Consider the following 20,071-nt stretch of genomic DNA (forward strand, 5'->3'; position numbering starts at 1 on the left):
CAAAAGAGCTTTAGTTAAAGCACACCCACCACCATTTGAAGCGGGGGATGCTGAGACATGAGATGCGGAGTCTGGTTGGAACACGCTAGTTAGCACACGCCAGCGGATTTGATTAATCGATTAATTGAGCCTGCTCCAACGCGCTGTAATTACAGCGTAATTACAGGACATCAAAGCAGCCTCCCTGCAAGTGCATAGGCACCCATAAGTGCTAATTGTCAAATAGAATGTAATTTGAATCTGCCATATTCTGGGGAAAACAAAAATCTGAGGCAAACTCTGCCTTCGTTATAGGTTAATAGCATAATACTCTTTTCTGTTGTCAGACTAGAATCTCAGTGCTATAAAATCCCAGAACGTTTATCCTCTGCTAACCAACCTGGGCATACAAAAAGGCTTGCCACTGAGATGGCAAGGACTATACTATAGAGTATCCGCAACATTAAGCCTAGTTCTGCATGGACAGTGGAGCTGTCTTGTTGTGTCCTGTTCTACAGAATAGGAACTGTTACATGTAGCAGCACTTGGGTATTTATTTTCAACCACAACACGCATTTTTGGTCAGAGGTAGAGAATTTGACACCGTCAGTGGAAGGGAAACATAGGCTGTTTTTAGGCATTACATTTTCTAGGTTTAATTCAGACTATAGCTGTCACTAGATACATGTGGGTGTCTGTAGTCTGAATTAAAATTGGCTCCAGTCTGAATTAACTAATACTCATTGAATGAGAATTAAAGTTAATGAAGACTAGGGCAGTCCAAATTAGGCAATTTAAACTGTTTTAATTAACATGTATATACGAGTCCTTAGGAACTCAGCAGGATAAGCATTGCAAATTTCAACCACCGCAAGGGAAACTCAACTGGGTTTTTGCAACACAACAAAGGCTATCAGGCACAAAGTAACACCTTTACGAAGTCAAATGTACGAACAACACCTCACCAAGTATCAATTGGAGGTCAATTGTACCCATTACAGCCTCTGGAATAGAAGTTTAGATAACTGTCAGTAGGATTGCAACAATACATCAGTGGTTAAATAGGTTTATTATCACCTCCTAATTACTTGCAAACATAAGCCCATACACAGAGGATATGAACTGGGTCTATGGGGCTGTCAAATGTGTTGACTGTGTACAGCCAGGATGCCCTGCCATGATGGTCAGTGATCATCTATTAACCCTTAATAAGAATTGAAATTTGGTTCAAACTGTGTGATGCAAATCAGTTAACATAGTTTAGAAAATGGTGAGCATGTTTACAAACAGTCATAGGAACTGCTACATGAGAGCAGACTAGTAGCCCACCTAGTCTGATATCCAACTTCTGATGGTGGTCATTGCCAGATTTAGGAGAGAAAAGGATAAAAAAAACTGGTGGAGAATTAAACAATAACTTAATCTAACTCTAAATTATGGTCCAATGTCTATCTAAAAGACAAATTGTAGGTCAGTCAGATGTCAAGGATTTGATTTTGAGATCACTTCTTGACATTACATGGATTGCTTTATGCAGATGGCCAAGCTAGACTGGGGTGGGCAATTATTTCAGCTGAAGGACCACTTAACCAGTTTGGGTGAGTTGTCATGGGCTACAAGGTAGCCCCACCCCTTGACAGGTGTCCCCAGCTGTCATCTTGGGACCCAAAGTCTCAAGTCTCTAACCCATGGCCTTTGACCCCAGAAGTCCCTCCTCTTGCCCCAAAAGGACTCCTTTTGGGATCGAGGCAGGGAGGGGGGAAGGGAAGGAGGGTTGCCATCTTGGAACTGGAATAAAAACAAATCAAATACTAAAAATCAGACATCTACTATATTTAATTTTTATTTAAAATTTTTTTTGTCCTGATTGATGTGTTTGTGTAGTGTATATAGAGGCAATTGCATAATAGCTCAAAATAAAGTCTGATTCTTGTATATTGTGTGTGTGAGGGTAGGGAGGTGTACATCGGGGTGTGTGGTTGGGGGAGTTTGGGGTTGGGGAGTGGGGATGTGTGTGTATGTGGTGGGGTGTGGGCGAGGGTATGGGCATGTGTGGAGGCTGGAGTGTGTGGGGGTGTATGTGTGGGATGGACATGGGAGGGGGCCCAGAGCCACATATAGCAGCAGCATGCGGGGTCAGCTGGGCCTAGCCCCACAGGCCTCATGCTGTGTAGCTCCCACACTCCTGCCTGAGTCCCTGGCCCCACGTGGTGACAGCATGAGGGACCAGCCCTGCCCAGCCCCATAGCACACAACTCCTGCACTCCTGCTCAAGTCCACAGCCCCACATGCCAGCAGCATGTGGGCCAGCCCTGCCTTGCCCCATAGCACACATCTCCCATGTTCCTGCCTCAGTCCCCAGCTCCACATTGTGGCGGCAGCATGCAAGGCCAGCTCCACCAGACAGAAGCTTCTTGTCTCTATCTTGGGTTTGGGGGCACATCAAGCCAGGCTGGGGTGGGGGTTGGTTGCTTAGAAAGCAAATCGAGAGCTGCTGCTGTAGGGGCACTGGCACCTGCTGTCCAGAAGTGCTGGCTTTCAGAGGGGCAGCTGAGGGCCAGGGCCGACGCTAATTGTCTTTTGGCTTTGGGAGAGGTCTCAAAGGCCAGATGGAATTGCCTGGTGGGCCGGATCTGGCCTGTGGGCTGTATTTTGCCCACTTCTGAGATAGATAAGCACACTGAACCCTTTAGTCCTCATCTATGGATCTGCATGTTATTTTTATTTACAGAAACATGGAGTCTTGTTTCATGCCTGCGGCAATGAGTTTTAGAGCTCAGCTATGACTACTTTCTCAAACATTGGCTTGAGAGGGCACATTTATAGGTTACTGGCTGTCCTATGAGGGATGCTGTCCTTTTCTTTTTTTTAGCACGCAACAGGATGGGCATAGATCGGACATAGTCCAAAGCGTATATGACCATCACTTTCTGTTCTTGCTCTCTTTTCTTTTTATCTGTCTTTTTTGTGATGGTGTACTTTATCTTTAGCAGTGAAACTGAGTTTTGCTAAGATATTACTTAGCTCTCAACTGGTCATTTTAAAATATTTTGCTTGTGGGTAATTTGAAAGTTGATTACCTTTTTTGTTGCCCTTGATTAAACGTTACTTTAAACATTACAGATAATCCAGTTGATAAATAGACTTAATGGGCATCTATACATGTGCTCCAGGGTTGGGGTGGGGGCGTTTTATGTATTTAGTTCCCCATGCTTCAAAATGGTGGCAGCTTGTTTGATGAGCTTTAGTTAAAGTGCCTCCGCTGCCATTTTGTAATGCGGGGACATTGAATACACATGCTAGTGAGGCTGTTGGAGCATTGTAATAAGAACGCTCCAGCAGACTGGATTAATCAAGTGCACTCAGACGTGTGCTAATTCAAATGTGTTGGAGGCGGCATCCCACATGTGTACAGGCACTTACTATTCTTTCCCCGGGTGGTAGATGGCACTAAAGAACAATGGTGAACTGCACTTTGTGAGAAACCCCTTTTGTTTAATTAATTTTTGTTTGTGCCTAGTAGATTATATGCAGCCATCCTGTATAGTGCTCATTGACCTGTTAAAGGCATGATGATAGTTTGACAAGGTGTCCTGATTACTTTAATCCCTTAGCTCTTGACAGAAGACACAGTCTGGTTTTTGATCTGCTTGTTGTTCTATCTGAATGGTGACAGAGTGAAAAGTGTAATTGTCAAGGAGCACTTGAGTAATTTCTTTTAGAATCTGTTGACTGTCCACCGTGTTTGCTGTAGACGGAGAACAAAAAAACAAGAATTACTGATTGAATGAATGCAACCATTTTCAGAAAACAGTGGGAATACCAAGACACATATTTACAAACATGTTGGCAATTTCTGAGTAGAATTTTGTTTTTAATGTGTTCGTAGCCTTTTTATCCATCTTTTATGAGCATTCTTGCAGCAACATTTTGTTCATTTTTCTGGTCAGAAAATGAATTGCAGCCAGTAAGTGAGGTGAATTTAGTCAGGAAGTAAAATTCTATTTTTCAGAAAAAATCTCTTTTAGAGAAAAACAGTGATTAAAATGGTTAGTTCAATCAGCCACGGAATGGAAACAATGCCACCTCCTTGGGTGACCGATATAATGCCCCAGGCAGGGAATGGTGACTATTAAATATTTGGAGGAATTTTCCTACTAAACAGTTTGTAAGACATACACTGAATCTTTTTCTCATACCGAGCACATGTCTAAAAATTACACTGTCAAACAGATTAGTATGAAAATCACTGCTGGGAAGTGGATAAATTGTGGATAGAAATAAGAACTAGATTTGACAGTGAAAGATTGTATATTGTTCTACCAGATTTACTTCTATATTTCAAATTACATTATTGGATTACAATTAGCTATTGATCTGCTGACCTGTGCCACCAGTTATTATTGAAGCTGATCAAAATTTTTCAAATTCTTGACAAAAAATCTGATACCAAAATCTCCCTTTTTGTTTATGAAAAATCTCTGCTGGTTCTATTTTGATAATAATTTTAAGATACTGGCTTTCATCTTCATTTACAGCATTTCAAGTATTTTTATTATGCCTAGTTTACTACTGCATTTGGCACCATTTCTGGAGGAAGGATTAAAATCCTCTTTACTTTCCTTCTTTTTTTTTTAAACAAAAAATCACTACTGTTATTGTAATGAGCAAACAGACATAAAAAATTTGTTGCACCTCAATAAGGAGAAACTGACCTTTACTAGGAATCAACTGACTGCTTAATCTCTGTTTACAGAAATTTACTGACCTGTGGCAACGTGAGCAGATAAAATAGCCTGATTCATTGTCAGAGACCAAAGATGAAGGTTGTGGATAGATTGCACTTTGTCAACAGCTAGAATTTTCTCTTTCACTGCATCATAATTAAATACCTTTGTTGTTCCTGTAGAATGGGAAAAACACCTTTTGATTAAATTAAAGTAAAGACAAACTGACAATGAATGGAGCTGGGTTTTTTTTTTTCTTTGCTTTTTCCTGGTTTCTTTTTACTTGTAATTGTAACTTTAAATTCTATCCTCTATTTCAAACTACTGCTGTGAGTGGAAAGCTGCCATGAAGCAGGGCCTACATCACTTGCAGATGGAGAGGGTCAATGATGAGATAGAGAAAAGGTGTCAGAGGCAAGCAAGGCAAGATCATACTTGGCATGCCAGCACAACCTCAACTGAGTTTGTATGTGCAACTTGCTGGAGGGTCTGCTTGTCATGCATCAGACTCCTCAGCCACTCAAGAAACTGTGGTGGTACCCGGTAACCCATGAAAGGTGCAATCTCCATGGTCTACCAAGACTGTTGACTGCCAGTGATGATGATTCCAACTTGTGGGAGTAGGGAGTGACTGAGCAGTTAAGGCATCTTTCAACATGAGTTTATGCCCTACTTGTTGCCAAAGACTGCCCCCACTGAACCCAGTTGTAAATGAGGACCAGATAATTTGGGCTGGGTAGTCAAAGGTGACTGGATGTGACATATGTCACAGCACTCCTTCATGTGGCATTGGCTATAGAGAGTTGCCTTAGCTACACTAATCTAATAGGCTGCTAATCTAAGGAGGACTTTAATCTTTTTGATTACTCACTACTTCAGGAAGCGATGAAATTTAAATAAATCTTAAAGCTAAACAGATACTAGGAGAGTTCTCTTTATTACAGAAGTAAACCCTTTAGTTAGATCATCTTCCCATTCTGTTCTGTCCCTGGGAATATGGATGTCACAGTACCCAAGTACCTCACACTCATTAGAGGGTTAGAGAAGTACCATACTTATTTTACAGATAGAAAATGAAAGAACAGTGCATATTAAATGATTTGCCCAAGGTTGCATAACAATTGTGTGCCTGAGATGGATCTGGAACATAGGTCTCCTGAGTTCTACTCCATTTTCCCCTTTACCAGAAAACTCCTCTTGCCTGCCAGGATTATTTTCTCTTGCCTGTGGCTAAAAGTACAGGAGTATTGATATTCATATTAGAATTAGATGTGAATCTGAGCTTCAGAATTAAATCTTTATTCAGATTCTCTGTAGTTGCTTACTACAGAATAAGTTAATGCATATGGACAATTACTGCAAGGCAGCTGTTGATCAGTAAACCCTTCTTCTCCTTTTACCCTATGTTATATTGTTCAGATAGCCATGCCCTTAGAAATCGAAAGCAGGACACAGAATTATAGAAAATTAGGGTTGGAAGGGACCTCAGGAGGTCACATCTAGTCCAACCCCTTGTTCAAAGCAGGACCAGTCCCAACTAGATCATCCCAGCCAAAGCTTTGTCTAGCCAAGGCTTTGCCTCGATCACCTCCAAGGATGGAGATTCCACCACCTCTTTGGGAAACCTGTTCCAGTTTCACTACCTTCCTCGTGAGAAAGTTTTTCCTAATATCTAACCTACTTCCCTTGCTGCAACTTGAAACCATTGCTCCTTGTTCTGTCATCTACCACCACTGGGAACAGTCCAGCTCCATCTTCTTTGGAACCCCCTCTATGCACTCTGTGCCATCTTCCAGGTCACTGATGAAGATATTAAACAAAACCAGCTCCAGGACTTACCCCTGGGCCACTCCACTTGAAACTGGCTGCCAACTAGACATCAAGCCATTGACTACTACCCTCTGAATCTGGTGATCCAGCCAGTTTTCTATCCACTTTACAGTCCATTCATCCAACTCATATTTCCTTAGCTTGCCTGCAAGAATGTTGTCAAGGTATACCATATCCACTGGTCTCCCCACATCCACAGAGCCAGTCATGTCATCATAGAAGCCAAACATGTTGGTCAGGCATGAGTTGCCATTGGTGAATCCATGCTGATTGTTCCTAATCACCACCTTCTTCTCCAAGTGCTTATAAATGGATTTGTGGAGAATCTGCTCCATGATTTTTCCAGGGGCTGAGGTGAGGCTGACTGGTTTATAGTTCCCTGGATCTTCCTTCCCTTTTTTAAAAATGGGCACTATATTTGCCATTTTCCAATCATCTTGGACCTCTTCTAATTGCCATGAGCTTTCAAAGATGAAGGCCAGGTGCTCTGCAGTCACATTTGCCAACTCATTCAGCACCCTAGGTGCATCCCGTCTGGCCCCACGGACTTGTATAACTATGTTCAGCTTTTATAAATAGTTCCCAAGCTGTTCATTCACCATAGGTGGCTGCTCACCTCCTCCCCAAACTGTGACATAGGGCCGAGTGTGGGCTGTGCAACGTTCTTCGGTGGCACCTCTTCACCTCCACCCCAGACTTCAGAAAAACAGAATTAAATCCAGAACTGCAATCCAAAAAGCCACTAAAAGGCTACCTAATCCTGGGGATGCCTAAACTGCCTAATTGCCTTCACTTATTTTATTTAGAACAACTCCAGCCTGAACTAGAGGTTTATGTGGGTTTTGTATTTGTGCACTCACTCTTATGCGATGACCCTTTTTATACTCCAAATTAGTTATATGCAAGGTAAATTTACTCTTATGCGATTGTCATTGGCATACTCCCCCCCTCCCCCAAGCAGGTAAGTCTGTGGGAGGAGCGGAAAGGGCTGTGGGGCTGGGGCCCCACTCACCCCAGTCACTGCTAAAGCTGCTCTGGGAGTGGCCAGTGCCAGCTGCCTGCAACCATACCCTGAACCCCCCAGGGCTCTGCTTGTCCCCACTCACCCCAGCCCCTGGGCTGTGCCATGCCCTGGTGCAGGCAGCTGGCGTTGGCTGCTCCTGGGGTCTCTGCAACAGGGGCTAGGGTGAGTGGGGACAAGTGGAGGACCTGTGGGGATGGGGCACAGTGCAGCTTCTTGCTGCTCACCCCAGCCCTTGCTGCAGTGGCCCCAGGAACAGCCAACACCAGCTGCCTGCAGTTGCTGGGCTGCGCTGTGCCCCGAACTCCCTGGGGCTCTACTTGTCCCCACTCACCCTAGCCCCTGGTGCAGTCACCCTGGGAGTAGCCAACACCACCTGCCTAAACCATGGCATGGCACAGCCCAGGGGCAGGGCAGGGGGTAAGGCTCTTGCTGCTACGTGCACCTGGGAGGGCTGTAGGTTGGTGTGCTGCATCAGGCTCTTCCCAGGGGACCCATGCCCCCAGATCTGTGCATGGGACAAGAGCAGGCTGCCACCTTCCCCGAGCACTAGGAAGAGCCAAGTTCCACCACTGGCCCAACCCACAGCGGCAGCCTGCTCTTGTCCCAAGCACAGATCTGGGGGTACACACCCCTCCAGGAAGAGCCCAGAGCAGCTCCCCAGCCTGCAGCCCTCCCAGGGTGTGCGTAGTGGTAAATGCCTCACCCCGCACCCACTGACAGTTCCCTCCACTTTGCCCCCTGTTGCAGCCCTGGGAGCAGCCAACGCCACCTACCTGCAGCCGCTGGGATGTGCCATGCCCCTCCCCCCACCCCTTCCCTAGCCCCAGCCTTACTCCCTTCCTTCCTCACCACCATGGGAATATATCTCTATTTGTTACCTTATAAACTGGGTTTCCTTTATGCAAATTCGATTTATGCGAATTTTTCTGGGAACACATGTACTGCATAAAGCAAGGAAAACCTGTACTCGGTGCCTAGCTCCTACCTAGGCCCAATCAGGATCAGGTGACCATGACAACAAAAAACTACCAACAATCCAGCTAATTCAGCATCTTCTCTGGCAGTAGCAAGTAGCAGATGCTTTAGACTAGGGGTGTCAATAGGGGTGTCAAACTAATCTAGTGCCCCAGGCCAGATTTAGACCCGCAGGCTCATTGCCAACCGGATCCAACCCAGGGCATGGAGCAGTGGCAGCAGGCACCAAAATAGAAGTGGGGCAAGTGTCCATGGGCGCAGTGTGTACTTGTCATGGCAGAGTCATGCAAGTGGCAGTGAGCCAAGTGGCTACAGGGTGACTGAGGAGTATGTTGCAGAGCCCTCGCTTGCCCCTGTGCCAGCAGTGGCCATGTTTACTGAGACTCTAAGGCCCTGAATTCTGAGGCAGGCCCTGTCCACTGTTAGCCATGTCCCCAAATTCCCTAGCCCACCAGCAACCTCATGGGCCAAATTGAGCGACACTGCAGGCCAGATATTTTAGAATAAACCCCTGCTTTAGAAGAAAAGTATAAGAAACAAGGTGATCCATCCCTGACATACCTTCCCAATCTCCATGAATGGGTTGAATCCTTAACCATTGATATCTCTATAAATGTATTGATTCCCTTTTTGAATCTGGTTATTCTTTTGCCATCCATGACATCTGGTGGAAATGAGTTCTGTATGTTAATTATAGGTTGTGTAAAAACAGGACTTTCTATTGTTTGTCTGAAACCTGCTGCCTGATGATGCAAGAACTAGAGGACTCCCAACAAAATGATGAGGCATAGTAAATAACAGTTCCCTTTTCACTTTTCCACTCCATTCATGGTTTTATAAGACTGCTACCATATCCTATCTCAGCAGTCTTGTTTCCAAGTTGAAGAAATGTCCAGCTTTTCCAGTCTCTCTCTAGATGGAAGCCACTCCATGCCTCTGATATTTTTGTTGCTTTTCTCTTCCCCTTTTCTAGTTCCAGTATATCCTTTTTGAGACTGAGATGGGGCAGCCAGAACTTTACCCAGTATTCAAATATGGGTGGTCCATGAATTTATATTATTCATAATATACAAATTAATTGTATGTGTGTGCCTGTGTGTGTGTGATTTTGTGTTTCAATTCCTTTCCTAACGATTCATAACATTTTGACCTAACATTTTGGACTTTTTGACTGCCACTACACATTGAATCAGTGCCTAAGTCTCTTGATGGGAATTTACATTCTCAAAACATCCTTACACATATCAACAGGACTGGGGAAAATTGCATGTGTGGCCATTTTCTTTTATAATATCTGTGGTGTTGTCATCACACAATTATTCTACAACAGCCTCAAGGTTAGTGAATTAGCCAAGGAAGTGAGGAACAGGATTTTAGGCCATCTTTAAGGGGATGGACTAGATGACCTATGGAGGTTCCTTCCAGTCCTGCTTCTCTATGATTCCCTATAATGCTCACCCTGAGTTCACATCCATACCTTCCAAGAAAATGTTTTAACCATCAGGTAATTGACTTTCTATTGAAAGTTTACCACGGTAAAGCAAAGAAGGTGAAGTTAATGGGCCAGAAAGAAAACACAAAAAGAAGCCTGACTCCATTCTCTAGTGGTCTGAACTCTCTCAGGATTAGGATGGCATTAAACCCAACTATCTTCCTGGACAAGTGCTCTGACCTGAAGGCTACTAGCAAATATGTGGGCACTGCCACCTTTTAAAAGAAAAGGGTGTCCTCTGATCAGTTCTTTTAGGCTAAGTACAGATAGTCAAAAAGCTTGAGGCTGAATTGATTCACTCTTTGCAGGTTAGTCTAGGCTGTGTAGATTAATTGATAAGCAAGTGAACAGACATTCACTTTTGATTCTGGAAATGCAGCTATGTGCGTACAGTGTCTAAGGCCAGAAGCTGGCAGGCACTAGAGCATACCTCCCTGCTCAGCTGGAGGAGACAGTTTGGGCCAAAGCTAGTTTGCCCACCCTTTGAGGGGGGGGGAGGGGATTGGGAAGAGAGGTGCAAAGCATCCTGGGATGCTGGGGAACTGTGAATAAACTTGAATCTGGAGGGCATCTGGGACAGAAGTTCAATAAACCAATTTAGCTTAAATCAGTTAGGTCTTATACCACAGACATCCAAGTTTATCTTAAACCAGTTTCAGCCATTTTGAAAGCATTTCAGGTAGACTGAACTTCTGGGCTAAGTACAGGCAGTCAAAAAGCCTGAGGCTGAATGGATTCAATCTTTGCAGATTAGTCTAAACTGTGTAGATTGAACCAATAAGCAAGTGAACAGACATTCACTTTTGATTCCAGAAATACAGCCACATGCCTGCAGTGGCTCAGGCCAGAAGCCAGGGGACAGTAGAGCATGCCTCCCTGCTTGCCTGGAGCAGACAGCTTGGGCCAAGCTAGCTTGATCACTCTGCAAAGGAGGGTTTGCAGGGGAGGTGCAAAGCATCCTCGGATGCTGGGGGACTATGTGGTAACTTGAATCTGGAAGGGATCTGGGACAGAAGTCCAATAAACCAATTTAACCTAAATCAGTTAAGTCTGATACTACATCCATCTGGGTTTATCTTAAACCAGTTTTGGCCATTTTGAAAGCAGTTTATGTGCACTGAACTTCTGTTGTGTTACCATTTTGAACCAGTTTTTGGTCTCTTATACCAGTTATGTGTAACATCTGTCCCTAGCCCTGTTGTGTTACAGAGCTGAACCAGTTTCCAATCACTTATACTGGTTTATGTGTAATTTATGTCCCTAACCTTGAAGAATGGATATCAGTATCTACTCTCACAGAGAATCTAAGCCCCAGATTTCATATGAGTGGAGATACCTGCCTGCAGCTCTGAGTCAAATGTCTTGGCTCCGTACGCTCTTCTCTGCATTTCTTATCAGTTAGCTCTGGTCATCTTCATGCTCTGCAACTGAGGTTTTGGGGTCCTACCCTGAAGCACCTTTCTCCACATATAATAATACCAATAACACAGCAATCTAACAGTTAGGTGTTTTAGGACCTAATTTGGACATGCCCAAGTCTTTTACAGGATCAAGCTCTTGATGTAACCAGCCAATAAAGCTTTGTCTATTTTGTTTATAGCCAATGTAAACGGTATAATCTACTCATTGTATTCCAGCTAGGAAGTTGATTAAGATAATTTCTAACTTTCTAGTCCCTAATAACTGAGGCCAGAGCATGTAAAACTTATATTATGGCAACACTATGGAATTTTTCTTAATGAAGCAGAAATAGACACAAAGGAAAAAAGAGAATAAAGACATAATAAGCTATTAGCTATGCAGACAGTCAGGCCAGCTAAACCATTACAATCCAAAATCTACATAATTCTAGCTCCTCTTCCCTTTAGGGCCTATGTCTTTTGTAGCTGAGACAACAGCTGTATCATACTGTTCAGCCCCAGGAAGGCTGAAACATGCATCCGCGACTGCTAGAACCATTCAGCCTTGGCAAATCAAATTTTCAGGCTCATAGCTGACAACATTAAATATTGCTAAATCTAGTCAGTCTTACAGCCTTGATGAAAATGTGCTGGGAATTGTCCATTTCACCTTGAACTCTAACCTCATCTGAAAAATACTGGTGCTTGCCTCTTCAGATCAACATAACTAGAAGTCTTAGCAGCATTTCATATTTCTGCTGCTTGCAAATTGCCCATTCCATAGAAGGTCAAACTTATAGTACAATCTTTTTTTTTTTTCAGTTTGTTGGGGTATTTTTTTTACACTAGTTGTTGTATTCAGGATGCATACAATGAACTTAGCAAGCAGAATTCACAAATGCCGAAAGGATTTGAGAAGTAACGGTAAACATTTGGGGAGGAAAAAAATCAGTTGTAGGAATGCATTGCAGTTTCATTATTGAAACACCAACACAAAGATTCTCATAATGAATGGATATAATTCCATCAAAATTCCATAAAAAGGAATCCCACTAGTACTACAATTATGGTGAGACCATGCTTAAAATTATAAAAAATACTGATAAATGACCTCAAAATGCACTGTTCCTTCTAGACAAAGAGTCTCGTTTAGCTAGCTGTGGGTATTATGCTGCTGTTAAAGGGCAAGGTCTACCTATGATTTAAGGCAGCAATAAGCAAAGGAGTTTGGATCTCAGAAGAACGAAAGACATACTGCAGGGCTGTGGTGCAATATCAGGTGAAGTGTTAAACCATTTCTGTGTTTCTGGCCATAGCTTCTAATGTTGGCACAGTGTATAACGTACAACTGGTCAGTCAGTTTCCCATAATAGCCAAAGTCATAGGGTACCATCATAACAGTTTGTTTATAACCTCTTGCCATCACGGATATTATTTGACCAAAAAAGTATCTCTATTACGGGCTTTCCTTACAATACACCAAGATAATTATACTATGAAAATACTAGTGCTCAAATCTTCAGGTGTGTTCAGATAAGTGCGCGTGTGTGGTTTGCGGTGCCTGAAAGCTGTTTGAGGAGCTACAAACTGCATGCAGCACACATGCACATGTGCACTAATTAGCAGTGTGCTGCCAAAATTTAACACCAGCAGATCCCAGTGTCAAATAAAAATGCTGCTAAAAAAGGCATTGAGGCGCATGTGACAGCAGCGTACGCCTCCAGAAACAGAGCCTAGCTGGCCAGAGCAACAGTCTGGCTGCCAGCCAGGCTCCATGTGGCCTGATCAGCAATGCTGCTGTCCTGGGAGGCCCCCAGACCCCAGGTAAGGCTGCTGGGGCCGGCCCAGGTACTGGCCCCAACACCACCCAGGTCAATTTGCCTTGCACCAGACACATGTGTAGGGTGTGCCCTGAGCCAAAAAGCAGCAGCACAAATATGTGCCACTGTTATCTGTGCCACAGAAAACATGCACCCTTGCACTTAACACACCCTACAAGTTAAATTCTGACTTCCTGTTTATGTACATATCTTCAATTGCAGATTTATCTTCACATATAGAGTAGCAAAACTGGAAACTGAATGAGGTCACAGACAAAAGACCTTGCCAGATTATCTTCAAAACATTTACAGAGATCTGATGGGTATTTCCACTCTCATCTATTCTAAATTTTGTATATGTTATTTTAAAATAGTTGGAAATCCAAATAGTTGGATAGTCCAAGACAATCTGTAATGCAGAAATGATCTGTTTTTCAAACAGACATTCAACGGCTCAACTAATTTGCATGCAGAGTTGTCATAAATGCATGTGGAGGCTGATTATTTGTGCCCTCAGATAGCCAATTAGATATCCATGTTAGTATCCAGTTTATACACATAAATGTAGTAACTTGCCTGTATTCATGATGGATAAATGAAATTGTTTGCCAGGTGTTTTTGAAGATCAAGCTCTAAATTATAATGATTTATGCGGGGATTTCTATGGAACAGGGATGACATGCCTATTTGCTCTCTAAGGAATGCTGAAGTTTTTTTTTTTTCAAGTAAGCCTAAAATGAATCTCCTAAATCCATATTCAGCACCTAAAGATGCAAAGCGCTTCTAAAAATCAGGACATGGATTTATGAACCAACCTTAGGTATCCAATTTTTATGATCTTGGCTGGTGATTTCAAGTACAATGGAGGGAGATGTAAAAGACCATAATAGTACTTGATTCTGGAAAAAAACAACATGCAGCTCCTACCTTCCATTAAGATGAGCAAAATATCCCTTAAAATGGTGATGGTTGTTGCCAAAACAAAGAAGGAGAAGACAAATGTGCAGATGGGGTCAGCTATTTTGTATTCTGGCTAAAAGAAAAAAAGATAAACATGGTACTAAATTAAATCCATCATTTTCAGTTGCTGGCTAGCTTGTTTAATTAGCTAATCCCAGAGCGCTATAATCTATACACGACACAGAAACTGTTACAGATATTCTCTGGCAGCTTTTGAAGGCCTCAAATCACTAAGGATGAAAAAGAGAGAGAAAAACAACTGTATCTTCCTTATGGCTTAAATGCTGAGGAAAAACTGTTCTGATCTCAACAGCCATTTTATTCCTTGAAATGAACATAATTGCCATTGACTAATATATGATATATATCACTGAGAGAGAGAAAAACATTTACTTAGTATTTAATGACAAAGTTATGGAAATAGCTTTATTCTTAATTGCTATGAAGGTGAGTAAACTAATAAAACTGACCTTAAAGAATATTATAAGTGCACTAATTAGCACACTAATGCTCTGAAATAAGTCCCCAATGGCATGAACAAAAGCTGCCCTCACACTGGCATTGGCCAAAACTGGCTTCTGTTGTGGAGCTGACATATGTTCATTGGCTTGTGCTCCGTGACTATGTCCATGGCCAGCCTGGTGTAGAGTCAAACTTATTCTGAAAGAGATGCAGTGCTGCAAATGTCAGTGATATCTTTCCATCAGAAAACAACACCCTGACATACTCCTTAGAGCAAAATCTAACTATCCATCTGGGTATCTGTAAAAATACATTTTCCCCATGTCAGGAAATCCCCCAAAGATTGAGGATTTTAGAAAACTTACATGATATTAGCTATCACTGCACAGCCTGAAGTAATGAGCATCACTGTGGCTTCAATCTCATAATTTGGGTGAAGGAGCCTGAGGCTAGCCAAATATGTCATCACGCCAGTCACCATCCAAATGATCACCATTGACATCAAAGCTCCCAGAATTTCTAGGGGTTAAACAGGTGAGTTTTAATAGCATTCTAATTAAAGGGCAAGGAATCGTTAATAAATTAATGCTAGTGCTTTCAGATTTCTGGGGTTTTTTCTCATGTTTTTACAGGTCCTAACATTCTTACCAGATTGGGAGCAAATAAGTCTGGCTTTCTCAAGGCCAACTCTTATTGCAAACCCACTGGCCTAGTTTGGGGTTAGAGTACTGATACTTGTTCACACAAGGTTACATGAAGGGGCTTTAGCCGCAGAGAGAATGGTAGGACAGCCAGGCGTACATTCAGTTCTGCCCGAAGTGGATCCAGGGGAGGTGTGGCAGTGTGGTCACACCCCCGTCAGTGGTGTGGCATATGTGCAGTGAGTTGTCTTATCTCACTGGCATACCAGTGCAGCTCTTGCTGAAGCGCTGTGTGTGCTGCGAGCTCTGAGTTCACAGCGTACACAGATGATTGTTGTACACAACAGCTGATTGTTGTAGGCTCTGGCTCAACTGAGCCACACAACAGACAGGGGCATAGTTGCACTTCCCTCTACTTGATCCTGGATCCAGTCATGGTTCTGCCAGAAGTCTTTCAGCCTCCAGGGCTATGCCACCTTCTCCAGATGAAAGCAGCTGTGTTGTCAGAAGGCATTTACTGCTTGCTGAGCTGCATTCATATCAGCAAATTTTCCAGCAAAGCTACATTATTTCCAGGGTGTAATCTAGCTCTGCTGGCAGAACTTTGTAGTATAAAAGGAGCCCAAGTGTCTGCTGCTTCCTGGTGCAGGAAGTAGAACTACTGATCACCATGTGACTTGCATCTTGTGATTCATACTTATTTGTGCCCAGTTGCCCACCAACGCATCAGTGAAAATTGAAATTTGCTGCCAAATGAAAGACTCAAGAGGTTTGCCAACATCCAGAATGGACAGTGACTATCACACAAGCCTAAAGTGTCAAGATTTTGATTTTTCTGCACTTTTACACAGACAAATACATGTGAAAATAAGTATGTATAATTTCTAAAGTACAGGCTTCTGTAGACATGGAGTCCAGCTATTCTTTAATTTTTTTTAAATGTACATATGCGTAAAAACTTACATACCCACAAAACATGACTGGCACTTGCACCTTCAGCTTCTCAAGACAGAAGATGAAATTATAGCCCTACTGAATTTGATAGGGGTTGTGTCACTAACTTCAAAATGGGTCAGGGTTTAACCCAGGACTTATGTCTGGTGGAATGGTGGTTTAATTTCTCTCTCTCTCTCTCTCTCTCCCTCTGCCCCTCTGCCCCCCACCCCTCCCCAGCCCCCACCACTTTTCTGGCTCCTTTCATCCAGAATTGTTTGTTTTTGTTGTGCTTCAGTGAAAATACATATTTCTCAATAATAAGTGTATTAGCAAAAGCATATTTGCAATCACAGAGCAGTTTATTAGTGCTAAAAAACATTTTAATAAAACGTTAAGCAGTCTCCCTTACACAGTTGGTACTACCAGGATACATTAATTCTATTATATAAAATTAGGACCTGCTTACACTATCTATTTGAGTACACACTACTCATTCTTTCAACTATGTCTTTATTGGCAGCTTGACCACTACACAGGCTCCACTCTAGTCTATGTGCTTTGACTATGGCTGTGAGCTGAAAGACAAGGATGGTTTAGATGGCCACACCTAAAACAGCCCTGTTCTACTGGTCTAACTATACCAGCGTAACTAGCCAGTATCAAGTTACCAGATTAAATAGGAAGAGTTTCCCACATAGACACCCTAAGAATTTCTCTAGATCTAACTAGTGTCCATGCAAAGGACTTTTGGAGATGCAATTTTATTGTATAAAAATTTAGGAGGAGTAGCGGATAAAATTAAAGGAGTACGAACTCATGAAACTGATACAATTGGCAAGGACTTAGATTCATAGACTTGTTTTTTAAAAAACAAACTGGATCTTTTTTCTACAAAAATATGGCCTAGTTCAAACAGGAATTGGTTGAGATAAGTTCTATGGCATGTGCTGTACAGCAAGTCAAACCAGAAATTCACTTATGACTTTGTAAACTACATATGGCTTAAAATATCTTTTGAATTTTTTCTCCTGGATCATCTCTGATATATTTGAAACTTCCCTGGTTGACAGTGCTAAAGATTTCCACTCTCTTATAAAAATGTAAGGTTCCAGTCTCAAGGCACCCAGACTAATCTCAACCCATGAGCTTATTCCAAAGCAATAAATGCCACCAACACATTGAAAAGCAACACTGATAAAGGAAACTGGAAGGGTGGCAACATTGAGAAACGGAGACACAAGACAGCAGAGGCACAGGAACTTACCATTTCGCAAGAAAATCTCAATGTGCCTGTATAAATGATGCAGTATAGTATTGAACTGTTCAGTACTTAAATGGGTCCATTGCCCTATCTTTATTATCATTATTACTTTTCTAAAGACTTTTATTTACCAGGAGATTAAGGCTTTAATCCTGCTTCTGCCAAGTGAATGAGAATTCTCCTACTGACTTGAAAAGAAGCAGGAGGAAGCTTTTCCCTATGTTAAAAAGTGAATTGAAAAATACTTCAGCCTAATAAACTGCTCTCCAGTCTTGTATTCGTTCCTTCTTTGAGGTTCGCTGATTTGCTGTTTTCCAATTTATGAGGTATCCTGAGAGCCTTGAGAACATTAGTACATTATCTTCACGTACCAACAGATCTGTGCCTGATCTGAGTATACTTTCCAGTGCCTTGCCATGATGAATTGCCTTTTCTATTTTACATGGTCATAGTACACTACATTCAGTACCTGCTCTGTGCCATCCAAAAGTTAACTGTTTAGTTGGAGGTTTCGATGATAACCACAGTGAGAAGAGGCTGATCAGGAAACTTGTCAAGTCAACCAGGATGTGCGCTGCATCGCTCATCACAGCAAGACTTCCTGCAATCCAGCCACCTGTGTAAACAAACATGATTATAATGATTTTCATCATTATACTCTTGTCATAGCATTGGATAAGTGGATTGACCCAAAGACCTTTGATGTAAATCTAGGGAAAGGCCCTTTCTAGTGATCATAGGTGGCATGATGTAAAACTCTTATAAACTGAGAGAAATTTGTATCATGTTCATGGATTCAAATGCTCCTAGTTCTCCAAAATAATGTTTTATTTGTGATATCTTCTTTGTCCCAGATGATTGGATGAAAATATCCAATGAATAGTAATTTTAAGCATATAGCAGCTCCTTGGAATTATGGTTTAATTGTTAACAATTTGCCTCAAGCATCTTGCAAAAAATGGATGTTATTGTTCCATTATCTAACTCATACTTCATTACAATTAACTGATATTGTTATTAACGCACCACGGTACACTATGAAATCATTACTCATGATGGGAAAATACTTAAAGATGACCTTGGCTAGAAGACAGGGTAGAGATGTGTCTCATAGAATCAAAGCTGCATCAGCTTTCATGAGCAAGAGCTCACTTCTTTAGATACTATGAAAAGGACATGCACAAAGCAGTCTATCAAATAAAGTGATTTAAATAATCTTGGATAAGCCTTTTTGGTAGCTTGGTACCCAGTTTGGTATCCAGCTAGGGGCCTGGCATAATTTAGAGTAGTTGAAAGGATAGACAATAGTAAATGGGGCCAGAGGAAGAACCTCGTACATAAATAATATGCTCTGGGTCCTATTTATATGATACACAGGAGAGTGTTATAGGTGAGGGTAGGGAGAAGAACCCTTGCATACATTTACATGAGTAAACCGTATGTCAGTAGTACATGCTTTATTAGCCATTAGAACTAGGGAGAAAATCTGGTAGGATATTTTATTCACTGAAAGTTGTGGAGTTGAGAAACTAGATGATCAATTGTGGAGCTGAGAAACTAGATGATCAAATCAGCAGGGACAAAAAAGTGAAAAAAAGGCCATGGAAATGACTCAGAAGCAATGTTATAAATGTTATAAAAAGCAACAGGCTACTCTCAACTTCCTTGGAGCGAAATACTGGAGACCCCAAATCATGTCCTCTGATTTTCTGTGAATCTTTTTATTCCAGAAAGGTGGCAAATATTAATTCAGTTTTTTTTTCCCTGTAAGGCAGGTAAATCTTATAGATAATTTGGTTGCATGGCTATTCAACAATTACACAGCTTGGTATCAAAGACATAATGAGCATGGACCTTGCTATCTGAAGGGTAAAACTCTTAGGAATAGCTTTCATGAATACATAATGTTTTTTATCTATTTAGCGTTCAGCCAAAAACTCTCCTTGAAGGGGAAGCTAGACAAAAGTCTGTGTTGCCTCACAGGGGTGCCTAAATAGACCAACACCTTAAAAAAATTAAATGATGCAAAATCATATGAACAATGTTTGCTCCTTCAAGGGTGCATCTACATGAAGTACTAAACCACGGTGCAGTATGGGCAGTTACTGCGTTATGTATACGGCGCGTAGATTTCACCGCTACGTCACTGTAGCAACATGTGATACCTGGGGAGTAAGCTGCTATGGCGACATAGATGGTGATCACGTATAGACCTGCGTGATGCTACGTCACTATAGCATGTCATACAGTGACATAGCATGTCACTACATCGCCATAGGGCAATGTGTACATGCACCCCAAAATACTTACCAAAATATTATACCATGTTCCATATGCATGGAACGCAAAGCATGTTTTTCTTCTCATGAACCCTTCCCAATAAGGCTTCCCATTTACTGGCACCAATAGATGCTAAGCAAAAAGGAATAGCAATGATTCTACGAATTTCTGGCAGCTCAATTGTGGCAGCAAAATAAAAGAAGACAACAGAATGGAGATTACACAAAATGTGAGCAATTTGAGGTACATATAAAGATGAAACAAAAAAAGTCTCAAACCATATT

General features: G+C 42.0%; 1 protein-coding gene across 1 annotated transcript; it reads right to left on the reverse strand.

Annotated features, from left to right (window-relative positions):
* Positions 1-758: 758 nt before the first annotated feature.
* SLC30A8 (solute carrier family 30 member 8) lies at positions 759-18,561 on the reverse strand. Its single transcript, XM_059723472.1, has 7 exons — positions 18,534-18,561; positions 17,977-18,123; positions 15,035-15,188; positions 14,678-14,867; positions 14,175-14,280; positions 4,748-4,882; positions 759-3,727 (listed from the first exon to the last, which is right to left on the reverse strand). Exons 1-7 carry the CDS (start codon positions 18,559-18,561, stop codon positions 3,582-3,584), a joined length of 906 nt encoding a protein of 301 aa, XP_059579455.1. The 3' UTR covers positions 759-3,581.
* Positions 18,562-20,071: the final 1,510 nt, after the last annotated feature.

This window comes from Alligator mississippiensis, chromosome 3 (genome assembly GCF_030867095.1).
Source record: "Alligator mississippiensis isolate rAllMis1 chromosome 3, rAllMis1, whole genome shotgun sequence".
Taxonomy (NCBI): domain Eukaryota; kingdom Metazoa; phylum Chordata; order Crocodylia; family Alligatoridae; genus Alligator; species Alligator mississippiensis.

Coding starts and splice junctions, on each gene's coding strand:
- SLC30A8 (XM_059723472.1), bottom strand. CDS start 18,561: ATGAGTAATGATTTCATAGTGTACCGTG. Junction 14,281..14,677: donor CACTTATAATATTCTTTAAG/GTCAGTTTTATT, acceptor TTTTTCTTTTAG/CCAGAATACAAAATAGCTGA. Junction 4,883..14,174: donor TTTGCTCATCTTAATGGAAG/GTAGGAGCTGCA, acceptor CCCATTCTACAG/GAACAACAAAGGTATTTAAT.